Source organism: Halichoerus grypus, chromosome 13 (assembly GCF_964656455.1).
Source record: "Halichoerus grypus chromosome 13, mHalGry1.hap1.1, whole genome shotgun sequence".
Taxonomy (NCBI): domain Eukaryota; kingdom Metazoa; phylum Chordata; class Mammalia; order Carnivora; family Phocidae; genus Halichoerus; species Halichoerus grypus.
This window is the reverse complement of record NC_135724.1, coordinates 84,700,916-84,713,287: the sequence shown is the minus strand read 5'-3', so window position 1 is coordinate 84,713,287 and position 12,372 is coordinate 84,700,916. Positions and strand designations below refer to the sequence as shown.

The 12,372-nt window shown below is 56.0% G+C and overlaps 1 protein-coding gene across 3 annotated transcripts in view; it reads right to left on the bottom strand.

The window, feature by feature from the left end:
• The window catches only part of RBM19 (RNA binding motif protein 19), a 135,092-nt gene that overhangs the window by 103,333 nt on the left and 19,387 nt on the right, over positions 1-12,372 (bottom strand). For all 3 annotated transcript variants that reach the window (XM_036123735.2, XM_036123736.2, XM_036123739.2), the window contains exons 12-16: positions 11,748-11,869; positions 11,224-11,320; positions 9,554-9,664; positions 7,803-8,003; positions 6,365-6,494 (exon numbers count right to left, since the gene is read on the bottom strand). In XM_036123735.2, coding sequence (XP_035979628.2) covers positions 6,365-6,494; positions 7,803-8,003; positions 9,554-9,664; positions 11,224-11,320; positions 11,748-11,869 — 661 coding nt within the window. The remainder of the gene's footprint in view (positions 1-6,364; positions 6,495-7,802; positions 8,004-9,553; positions 9,665-11,223; positions 11,321-11,747; positions 11,870-12,372) is intronic.

Below are 12,372 nucleotides of genomic sequence, written 5' to 3'. Positions count from 1 at the left end.
CTGTGCTGACAACATAAACTCAGAGCTGCACATGACAAAAACTGAAAACAAACGAACCGCTAAATACTCATAAATGGGACACTAGGAATGTTACAGTGTCACCAGAGGTCGGGATGATAGGTGTTCATTAAAAATATTTCCAAAAGGATGTGTGAGGACAAAGAATTACGCTTATGATATAAAAATTACAAGAAAAATTAAGATCTGAACCGATAAACAGCATAAGGCCAATCTCATTCCATACACGCAGTTCCGGAGAGACACACGCAGGGAGTGAAGCTGGAAGGGGGCGCAGAACGTGCTCCTGGGTGCTTCTGGAGAACGGGGTTACAGAGGGCTGTTGTTTCTGTGACCCCAGCCCTCTTGTCCCACCTACTCGGAAGGAAGAGCATTTCAGGAAGGGGGAAGAGCAAATAGGAGGCCATGCATCCGCAGGGTGAGGGTCAGGGTCAGCCGTGGTGATGTGTGCGGACGTCACCTCGGGGTGACAGAAGGCTCAGAAGGAGGAGACCAGCACCGTGACCTCTTAGAAGTCCTGCTATGAGGAAATGTGCACAGTGCAACCTCCCTGATTTCCCCATGTCACATGGTCAGGGCCCGGGGTCACATCCCACCTCCGCACACAAGCTTCTGAGGTTCCTCCCACACCCTGTGCAAATCGAAGCCCATCTTGGAGGTTCTTCAAAGCGGTCACGAGACAACACCCTCACACCCGTGTGGTTCGGAGCAGGGGGCCCGTCCCTCCACACAGATCCAAACCTGGCCCACCCTGCCTGGCACAGGCCCCAGGCCCCAGGCCCCAGGCCCCAGCTCCTGGCTGACAGATACAGCCCTCTCCTCCCCCACACCTGCACTCAAACACTTCAAGCTTCTTGGGGTTCAAATCCGCACCCCCCACTCTCACGCCAAGTACCCACACCGCCTCATGTCTGCCTCCCCTGCCCATCGTGAGGCAAGCTGAATGCTTGCGAGGCCTAATTAAACTTCAACTGATTTGTCATAAAACAACCCTTTCAAGCCCCGATGGCCACGGGCAGCCGTGATAATGTTGTCTGCCTCACATCAGTTGAACAGACAGCCTTGGCCCCTCCTGCTCCCCCGGAGGTGAACCCAGAACCCAGACCCTCACTCCAGGACAAAAAAGAAGAAATCAACACAAAGGCTCCTCCCCCACCCAAGACACTAACACAATTTACCCAACCAGGGACTCCATGGTGTGGCTATTGTACTCAACGCTCAAAGCAAAGCAGGGTGGACAAAGTATTGCTAATGACGGGGAGGCAAAGCTATGCAAAGTAGCTAAGACTTCGGGGTCTGAATGAGAGCTTCAATCAAGCTGAAAACCACGACCTTCAGCTGGGAATGACACTTCCACCCCACTGGCTCTCCTTGTATTTGCCATCCCGGAGATGAAATTTGAGGGGGGGGGGGGGGGGGAGGAAGGACGGCTGATTAGACAGCCTCCCACCCCGGCCCCATGTGCCAGGCACTGGGCTCGATGCCCCAGGTGGACTGTCTCATTAATGACCACGGGAGCCACATCACAAAAAGTGGGCGGCCCGTGACCAATGCTGGAGGTTGCTGCCGCCTCTGAACCCTAAATCTGAGCGATCTTCAGGTCAGGAGAGAGGTTCACGGAAGACCAAAGAAATTCTCTTGAAAGAGAAGACAGAGGTGGGGATGATGGTGACCAAGAAGGCTCGTGGTTAGCTTAAGGGGGCAGCCCCTGCTTGATACCAGCCAACTGCTGCCATGGGAGGTCAACTCAGGGTGGTCCCACGTACAGGTCTTCCAAGAGAAGCTGAAAATCCATCTTTTTACAGAAAAACCCATGGTTTTTAAATCTCGGCAACTAACTCAACAGCCTGTGGCTTCTGTACTAGGCAGTGGTCAACCAATACACCAACCAGCTCATCGGCCTTTGTGTACTGCTGCCCACACCCAGCCTGGGCACAGGCCGCCAGCAAAGACCGCCAGCATTCAGGGCCCAGCATTCAGCCAGTTCCCGGTGTCCCAGGGGTTCCAAGCCTCCCAGGACAGCAGCTCAGGGGAGCCCAGCTCCATCCTGCTTCCTTGCCCGGCTTCAAAGAGCTGTGTGAAAGGTCGGAGGCACCTGCCCTGGAGATGGGATGTTTGGGTTTAGCAAGAGCTGAGCTGAGCTTACAGTTAGGGTTGGCCCCCCAGGAACAGAAGACTGATCCTTTCCATGGCGAATGAGGTGCCCTTGGCCCTGCCTGGGAAGAACAAGGGGACTGTGAGGGCGGCCAGGACCTACGTCCGCCCCAGGTGTGTGGCTGGCCTGGCTCACCGGCTCCAACTGCTAATCAGTCGGCCAACAGCCCTGACCCCCAACATCCGGAAGGGATATCCAGCTTGAAATAAAAGACATGATTAAATGTGGCCTGGTCATCCTCCAACAGCAGAGACGTCTGTGGTTTCTCTAAACCTCTGTGTCCCCAGCAACCACCTGCCTGTACCCGTAACTGCCCCTGGGATGCTGGGAGAACGAACAAGACAAGGGGGCTGGTCTTGAGATCTGCTGAAAATGGGGGGCCTGGAAAAATTGAGAAGGGGCCCACAGACCAGCCAGGAGCAGCAGAGAGCTGTGAAAAGCACACAGGCCTTAGGAAGGGGTGATCTGGGTCAGAGTCCCGGTGATGCCACTCACTAGCGGTGTGGCCCACACCTCCGAGTCTGGGGGACTGTGTCCCTACCAGCCACACCCCTGGGAAGGGCTTCTGCTCCCTGAGCGGCCGGGCCAGGCCCTGCTGCGGCCCACACACCCGCGTCCCTGTCCAGACAGGTGTGACGTGGAGGCCACGTGCCACGGCAGCGAAGCCAAAGGCCATTTTTAAACGCACTTCTTCTGCTCCTGGCCCGAGTGGGGAGACAAAGACGAGAAAGGAAAATGAGATACTGTGAAACTCAAACAGATGTTTGCCAACAAAACCACCAGGAACCAGAGAAAGAGGGAAGAAGTAAGGAAGGCAAGCGGGGCTGGGCCAGAGGGTGGGAGTGCGAGTGGGGGGAAGGATTTCAAAGTCAGGTGGGCTGGAGGGGGCTGGGGCAGGCAGGGGAGAATGTGCTTCCGTCTGTAGTCAGCACAATAAAACCCAGTCACGCATCGCCACATGGGGCTTTATTATAATCAGGCCGCAGAATTTACCGCGGCTTCTCCCCCCTTCCCAGCTCTGGGCGCTGAAGGCTGACAGCAGAGACTGTTATCAGTTGCAAGCAGCTTTTCAGGACCTCCCCCGACTCTGAGCCCTTTATCTGGAGGTGAGGGTCTTGGTTGTGGGGAGATAAAACACACTGTCCCCCTCCCTCGAGACTGGTACAGGGAACGGGAAGCTTTCCAGAAAAGAAGGAGGGGGGGCTGGAAAAATAAAAGCTCCGTCCACTCCCCTCCCCGCTCCCCTCTTTCGGGGCCTGAGAAAATCTAGGGCTTGGGGGCTGGCTGAGTGCGATGGGGATCGGGGAAGCTTCAGGAACGAGGTGGAGCCCCGGCGTGGGGGAGGAGCACGTGAAAAGGAATGGCACAGGAGGCTGGGGAGGGGGCTATGAATGCGATTCGTGTAAGAAAAGGTACAGAAAGGGCAAAAAGAGGCCCAGGAGGGGAGCTCTGTAGGAATGCACCTGGTGATGCGGACCTCAGCAGGGCTTGAAATCAGTCCAGACACGCACAGCGCCCCGTCTGAAATCAGGCCTGCAGCTGGGCCCCTCGGCCGGGCTCCGCAGCCTCCTTTGTATGAGTCTCGTCGGCCCCGAGAGGCAGGGCCTGTCAGGGGAAGTCTGTCTGGGAGGCTCTCAACAGGGCAGTCCAGGCCCCGGGAAGCAGGGCTCAGTGGGGCAGGGCAGACTCGGGTACATGGTCTCTGCCAAGCCTCTCCGGGAGCTCCAGAACGTTTCTGTCCACACGGCCTGCCCCTGCTCCTAGTGGGACTCTCAGCTGCCCTCCACCAGGCCTCTTCTGGGGAAGAGGGCCTGCGTGGCACCCACTGGGGTCACCCCAGCTCAGCAGAAGCTGGTGCTCATGGCTGAATGATGAGCCATCCGCTCCGGCTTGCACCAGAGGGGCAGAGTACTGATGCTTTCCCTGCAGTGTCTCACCATACTCTCACCTACGCCCTGAGAGTTCAGCATGGTCATCATGCCCATTTTACGGATGCCGAAACCGAGCCTCAGAGAAGGATGGTGGCTCGCCCGGCCGCAGAGCTAGGAGAGGACAAGGAGGACAGTAATTTCCCCAGGAGCTCTGAGTTGCGCACCGAGGAACCGGAAGTGTTCGGTGCAGGGCCGGGCACGGCGTAAGCGCCCTGGGGTTCACTCAGCGCCCAGCACTGCCCTCCTTCCAGGTGCTGAGGTTCAGCAGGGAGCAAGCGGACAAGGTACCTGCCTCGTGGAATGGACTTTCTAACAGGGAAGTCAGACACCAAGGAAATGAGCCTGTCCACGATTCCAGGAAGTGGGAAAGGGTTAGAACAAAGCAAAGGGTAGCTCGTGGGGTGGGCATCAACCGGTACACCCGGCAGGAGCTGTGACTGTCCCTGGAATCGGTGCTGGCACCATCTCCACTCTGCTTCCACGCGGGACAACCGTTGGAGGACGAACCCTCCATCACCAATCCTACTGTGTGCCTGAGGCTTGCGGCACAAAGGCCAGGATGACCCAGCCTTCCAGGCGCAGAGAGAGGGGCAGAAACCCTTCTTCCTGCATCTGTTTACTCCGTCCACACATATTCATGGAGCTATGCCTGCCTGGGGCCTTGTCGGGGAAAGGGCACCCAGCAGTGAGCAAGGCGGCCGCTCCTTGCCCTCATGGTTCTCCCGTCGGCCAGAGACGGATATTGAGCAAGAAAAACAAACGAATACATAGAATACAAACTCTAGAACACTTGTTCTAGAAGGCCAGGGCAAGGGGCCACACCAGGACATGTGCAGAGTGTGGCCACATGGCACCAGGATTAGTGGTCCTAAGCAGGTAGGAAATGGGCCCTCGCTCCTGGCAAGTCTGTGTGCCTAAAAGGAGGACTTGCTTTGGTCAAAAAATATTATTCAGGTTCAGGATGAGCAAGTGAAGTGAACGCTAAGGTGGCTGATGATTTTGGGGTGATGGCTCGTTAAGAAAGTCACAGAACTGCGTCAAGAGAAGTCTTCTTATGGTGGCAAAAGCGGGTTTTGAAGGGAACCCTAATCCAATCTGTGGACAAAACTAACTCAACAACAGGGGCTAGTGAAGGTTCATACCAGTAATCAGTAAGTCTGAGGACAAGGGAGGCTCCTGGAGCCTCGAGATGCAGAGACCAAAGAACTGTCCTTCCTGATTGGAACAAAGATACCAGACCAGGGGCTCCCGAGTGCCTGGTGCCGACTGGGCTGGTCCTGAAGGTTTTAAGGACTCACGACAACGTGACAAATGCAGACAGCCCCGGGAGGTTTATGGACAGTGAGGTCTATTCAATTAAAGACCTGTTCTTTAATCTGAGAATTCCGCTCGCCCCGTTTTTGCTCTGAGTCACCCTTTCTGGGAATGACGGAGATGGTAGATGGGAGACTTATTTTCTCAATTCTTATTTTAATACACTGGGTAACCCTATGGGGGGAGGTGAGTAGGAAAGCGGGGGATACTGCTGATGAGCAAGGTCCTAACATCTGGATAACAGGACCGCCAGCCCTTTTCAAAACTTTTCTGAAAGTCTTCCATTCCAGGATGTGTCGTGGCCCCCACCCTGAGCGCTTCTCGCCCCCTAGGGGACATCTGGGGAACACCGAGGGAACACGGGCAGTGTTTCAGGTTGTCATGAGCACTGAGCACTCTGGACATTCAGTGGGCAGAGAGGCTGGGGGTGCAAAATGCCTTGCTATTTGCACGACCATCCTGGCAAGGGGGGGATGGTGCAATGGCGCCCCTTCCGCCCCCAAGTGTGAAGCATTAGCGGGGGTGGGCCACCCCCGACCTTGCCCAGCATTCCTACCCTGCCCTTGTGCTATGCCGCTCCAAGGACGGAGGTGAGACTTCTCACTGGAGGCCCTCACTGGCCAGCATGCTGGCAGGTGTATAAAACAAGAAGGTTCTCACCTGCTCGGTTCTAAGTCCCTAGTGGTAGATTCCAGGGGTCTTTTTCAACCTTTAACTGGCAAACTGAAAAGCTGGCTACTTTATGTGGCCCCTATAATTTCTGTGCTCTGATCTTAAGGACATCTTACATGCCTATGAAATCCGAGAACCTGAGATGCGCTGGTCTCCAGGACGAATAAAGAATTTGAAACCAAGTATCTTACAGGCTTCAGCGTTGCGCCCAGCCCTCCCACCCTCCCGCCTCCACTTGCCCCCTGCCCCGGGACACCCTGATCTCAGCTCTTACAGGTTTCTGGTTCCGCCCTGTCCTCTTCTGCAGGTCCTGCTGGGGGATCTTGGGGTTCCTTCGTCTGCGGGGCTGAGCTGGAGAAGATGCCCACTGGAGCCCACTCCAGGTACAGGGGGGCATGGTGAAACTGCAGAGACGGGGCAGGGTAGAGGCTCAGTTCCCTCTGCAGAGGAAGAGCCTGAGGCTCAGAGAGTATGGGCAACTCACCTGGGGGAACGGAGCCAAAAGGAGCAGCACAGCCTGGAACCTTCTGTGCTGCCTGATCCCTGAGAACATCCCAGCCCCCCACTTCCCCTTGCTGCAGCTTGGGGCTCAGGGAACAGGCCCGAGCATCTGTTGTCACTGGACACATTGGTGTCTCCTTGGGTTTTCTGTGATCAGGGAATGAAGGGGAGTAGGATGGGGAAGCAGGATCACTGATGAAATGCAGCTCTCTGGGAGGAAGTGTGGCAGGGCCGTCAGAAACACACATTCCCTCCCGCCCCCCACCCCAGTACCCCACAGGCAATAATGTGCACGCAGATTCTTTCTTTTTACAACAAGGATAAACCTGACACTGACAAATAGTCTGCGGAGGGCTAAAGTGCCTGATAAAGAGAAGCTACTCATTGTGGGGGAACAGTGCTCCCCCCCCATAAAGATATGTCCACATCCCAAAACCCCAGAAACCTGTGGATGGGACTTATTTGGAAAAAAGATCTTTGTGACTATCATTAAGTGAAGGATCCTGAGATGAGAGCATCTGGGTTATCTGGGTGGGCCCTAAATCCAATGACAAGCGTCTGCACACGAGGAAGGCAGAGTTAGATCTGGGGACGGAGGAAGAAGGCCACGTGAAGACAGAGGCAGAGACCGGACAGACGCGGCCACGAGTCAAGGGACACGTGGTGCCACCGGAAGCTGGCAGAGGCAGGAAGGGTCTCTGAGAGCCTTGAGAGCGGGCAGGGCCCGGTGACAGCTGGATTTCAGACTTCGGGACACTCCAGAGCTGTGAGACAATACAGCTCTGCTGTTTTGAGCCCCTGCTTTGTGGCCATCACAAGAAACTAACGTACTACTCTAGATGTGTATATACACGACTTCTTTCTCTCTTTACTGAGAAACAGGAGACCGCCCTCTTACAGAAGTGACTTTCAACTTACTGGAAACGTAAGATGCCACACGCGCCCAGAACGGCGGCTCTAATTCACACAGGAGTGGAGAGCCAAGGGAAGCCAGAGCGCGGCGCGGAGCCACGGCGTGCTCTCTGGGGGATCTCTAGAGCGACCCTCTGACACGCTCCCGTCCCGAGGAGGTGCTCTCAGGGGTTGGGTCGTAGATCACGTCGGAGAAGGCTGGTTTGCAGCCAGCGCCGCACCGGCCAGGTCTGCGCTAAGGCTGCCTGCCGGTCCGTCGGCCCCCTCGGCCCTCTCCCGAGCAGGCCCCGCAGCCCTACCTTGGAGTAGGCCAGATGTCTGAAGGCCTTCCGGGCCTCCAGGGCCTCCACGAACTCCACGATGGCGGTGACGCCGCCCTCGGGCAACAGCACGCGGCCCAGGCTGCCGAAGCGGCCGAAGGTCTCTTGCAGCTCGGCTGCCACGGTGCCCGCCGGGAGGTTCTTCACCAGGATCACGGTCTTGCTACGCCCGGCCGCCGCCTGCAGGGGGGGAATCAGCACACGTGGGGCAACGGGAGGGAGGATCCCCGGCCCGACCCCAGCTCCGATCCGTGGCTATCTCTGCACCAGGCAGCCCTTCGGGGCCTCAAGTACCAGGCGCTTGGGGAGCAGGCCCCCAAGACCCCACCCCTTGGGCGTGGTGCTCCAGGGAGAGAGGCAGCTCCTCCGAGTGGGCAGGGGTGAGGGCCCCAGCCCTAGAGCCCAGGTCACATGTCAGCCCCTGCACTTCTGAGCCATGGCAGATCCTGCCAGTGTCCGCCCACAGCCCTCGCTGGGCCTTCCGGAGTGTCCAACAAGACAGCAGATACATGGCCCTGAGAGACGCACTTAACTCGGCCTCAGCCCCTCACGTAACGCCAGGACACAGTGCCCATTTCACAGGAGCACCTCAGGGAAGGATTTAATTACGTGCGTTAACACGAGCCAAGCACACACAGTATGTGCACTCTGTAAGTGTCAGCGATTAGTTTATTGAAAAACCATGTAGCGGGGGCACCAAAGAGCCAAGATATAATGGCCAAGCTCCAGGCACATGCGGTATCTGAGCAGGAGTCTCAGCTTGGCTACGAATCTAACCTGAAACCTTGGGTCAGTTGCTTTCCCTCTGGCCTCAGTTTTCTCGCCAGCAAAACGGGCAGTAACACCCATCCTCTAGGCCTCACTGTTGCTGTGAGGACTGAGTGAGGTGGGTGAGGTGGAAGGCATGTGCAGGTGGGAAGGGCTGGCCCCCAGTGGGCTTCAGGTGCCACTGAGGCCGCACAGGACACCAGTTAGGGGCGTGGGCTCTGGGGCTGCATTCCGATCCACGACCAGCTGTGTGACCCGGAGCATGTGACTTAGGCTCTATGAATCACTATGCAAACACAGCAGGGCTGCTCTCCCGGGTTGTCACGTGAGAGAAATGAATAATAAAACACAGATTTAGGGGAACACTTTGGTGAGTCCCAGTAAGTGTTAGCTGTCAGCATGTGTACTTCACGCATCCACCAGCCCTTTCCATTCCACTCGCCCTGGAGGTTGGCCTGGACAGCCGGGAGGGCTATTTGGGAGTCAGAAGTCGAGATTTAGTCCAGGCTCTTGCCACAGGCTCAGTGTTTGACCTCTAAGTCACCACCCCAACCCCTCTCTGGGCCTCAGTTTCCTAGCCTGTGAAAGGGAGGGGAGGATGGGAGGTGGTCTTAACTCCTACCTGGTGGAGAATGAGCATGTAGGAGTCCTGACCTCTATCCTACCTGGTCCAAGGAAGGTCTATACTCCCAGTTAGACAACAGGTGCTCCTAGTAAGGTACTGGGTGGGGCCCCTCTCATCTGTGTGGGGAAGCCCCAGCACACAGCCCCCAAAAGACACCCTCCAAGTCAGATGGGCCCCTTGTCTGAGCCCAGGTGATATTTTCTTCTTTAGAGACAACTTAGAGATTAATAGGAATCATCCTTGAAAGGTTGGATCCTCAAACCCGCCAGCACGTCCCGGATCTGAAACCCCACCCTCGGCTCTCCAGCCATTGGTGGCTCGCTGAGCCGGTACCCACCTGGCTGAAGGAGTCCAGACTGACCCCGTTGTCGAGGAGGAAGCGCCGCACTTCCTGGACAAGCTGGGTCTCCCCCAGGGCCACGCGCACGGCCACGCTGCCCTTGGTCTCCTGTGGGAGGGGGGAAGGGAAAAGGCCCTGTCAGCTGGCAGGCTGGTGACAGGTCAGTCGTTCCATCTCCCAACAGCCTGAGGAGACAGCTAGACAGGGCCACCAGTGCCCCTCACGGACCCACAGTAATTTCATGACTTGGGCTTCCATGTCTCACACAGTAAATCCAGAACCCCATGCCTACCTCTCCAGCTTCACTCCCCACCCTCCATTCCAGCCAGGCAGGCCAACCTCATCCCCACCTCGGGCCTCTGCACTCGCTGACCTCCGCCTGCATGGTGCTTACCCCATGATGCCTCCTTCCATCCAATTTCTGCTTAGATGTCACTCTGCTGACTGGTGACCCTCACTCTCACACCCTCTCCCCTACTCAGCTTCACCTTCCTAGCTATTACGCGTATGCTGCACCTGTTTACGTATGTCTTCCTTCTCTGGAAGGTTCTAGAAGAGCAAGACTTTCTGTGTCGGGTGCCTGTGGGATCTGAACTGGCTGCATGCTTCCTAACCAGCTAAGGCCTGGAGCTGAGCTGCCCGACATGGTGGCCATGAGCCACATCTGGCCACTGAACACTTGAAATGTGGTGCATGCACATCAAAAAGTGCTAGGAGTATAGAACATGCACTGGATTTTGAATACTTAGTGAGAAAACAAAGGCAAAGTTATCTTGTCATCTTTCATATTGTGTATTACATTAAAATGATATCTTGGCCGAGCTTTGGCTATACTGAATTAAATAAAACAGATTTTGAAAACGAATCTTGCCTGTTTCTTTTTGCTTTTTAAGAAACGTGGCCACTATGAGGTCTGCCGCTACACACGGGGCACACATTCTAGTTCTAATGGGCAGTGCTGACTTTGAGTGTTGGGCAGGAGGAAATGACAATGGGTGTACGGTTTATGGGGCAAAACCATGGATATCCTTTCTGACTAGCTGGAAAACATATTCCAATGTTTTGCCGAAGATGGACTTAGCCACGGTGTAAGTAGAGACACGTGCATTTTAAGGAAGGTGTGTGATCTGAGAGGGCTGGAGAGATGGATGGGAAAAGTCAGCAGGAATCGGGTTTGACTTTGACAGGAAGAGGGGCAGAGGCCGATGACTCCCCTTTCCTCATCTCAAAGACTGGGGCCACCCCAGCTGAGGGAACGCATGCGACAGCCCTTGGAGAGGTGTGTGATGGGGTTCAGAGCACGGGCACCAGAGTCAGACAGACCTGTCATCCCATCTCTGCCTTTTCCAGGTGTCACCCTGGGAAGGTTACTTTGTGTCCCTAGGCCTCAGTTTCTTCATCTGGAAAGTGGGGCAGCAGGAGCACCTAGCTCCTCGGGCTGTGGTGAGGAGCACCGCATAGCTGAGTAGGGCTTGGCTCCACACAAGCCTGGGAGAAGCAGGCCTGGAGCATGGAGAGGATACTTCCAGAGAAGGCCCCAAGGATGCCCACAACTTCAGCCTGAGGCCAGGGCTTGTAGACGACCCCAGAACAATGGCTCCTCCCCTGCTCCTTCTCCCCTTGTGATCAGCCCAGAGCTGGGCATGTCAGACGGGACGCCCACTCACGTGGTCAAACACTTGACTCTTGGTGGCGCTGTACTTCTGTGCAATGGCGTCCGCCACGGCATTTGGGCCCATGAACAGCGTGTTCCAGTTGTGAGAGCTGAGAGGCAGAGGCAGAACAAAGAAGTCAGGCCGAGGCTGAACGAGCGGAATATTTTCTCAGATGCAAAACCTCTAAGTAGTAAGCTCATTGCCTGCCCTTCTAAGACCCCAAAGCCGCCTCCTCCTGCCAACTTACCGGGCGCGGGCCAAGCACCCAGGGCCCGGAGACGTGAGCAATGATGATACGATCCCCGACATTTGACATGCACTTACTTTGTGCCAGGGACTAAGCACTTTGCTTATATGAGTTCATTTAATTCTTACAACACTGAGAAAGTAAGGCACCACTGTGATCCCCCCCATTAAGCAGATGACAAAAGCGGGGCTCAGGAAGGTCATGGACGAGAGGCTGAACCCATCCCAAGGAGCCAGAGCATGTAGGCGGCTGGAGGAGCAGGGCCTAGAGGCTGGTAGCGGGTAAGGACCTGGAGCTGTTGGCTTTGTCTTTAGACTCTTTCTTCTTCTTATAAGACGATGATCCTGGGGTGTCCGCATCCTCGCTGGCTTCCTTCTTGATGGTGGATGGTAACACGTGGAGCATTCTGCCCTGGAGGGGGATGACGAAAAGAGGGTAGAGAGAGGAAGGGGACAGGTGGGTCCACATCCTGCCCCAGGACATTAGCCCCTCCACTGGCAGGCTGGACCCAGTGCTGATAACCCTAGTCAGGAGACAGGGCCACCCTCACACCAGAATGGGGACCTGGCCACATGAATCAGGGTCCCGACGCTGGTGGGGGACTTTTGACACAGCCTCACGACAGAAACTGAGCATTTTATAAAACCCCTGCAGCAGCCCCCACCCCCTCAAGCCTGGGCCCTGTTCTGTCCCCGTGCACTGAAGCGAGGGCTCCACGCGGGTGGGAGCCAGTCTGGCTGAGGGGTCCCAGGAGATCAACAAATCATGAATGAACAAATGAGTGGGGAGAAAAAGGACAAAGGGAGCTTGAGGTGGCCTGGGCTTGAGCAGGTGGGCAAAGCACACTGCTCGGTAACACTAGAAGAAAAGAAGAGTTTCTTACATCCTATGGGCCCATTTAACATGACCAGTCC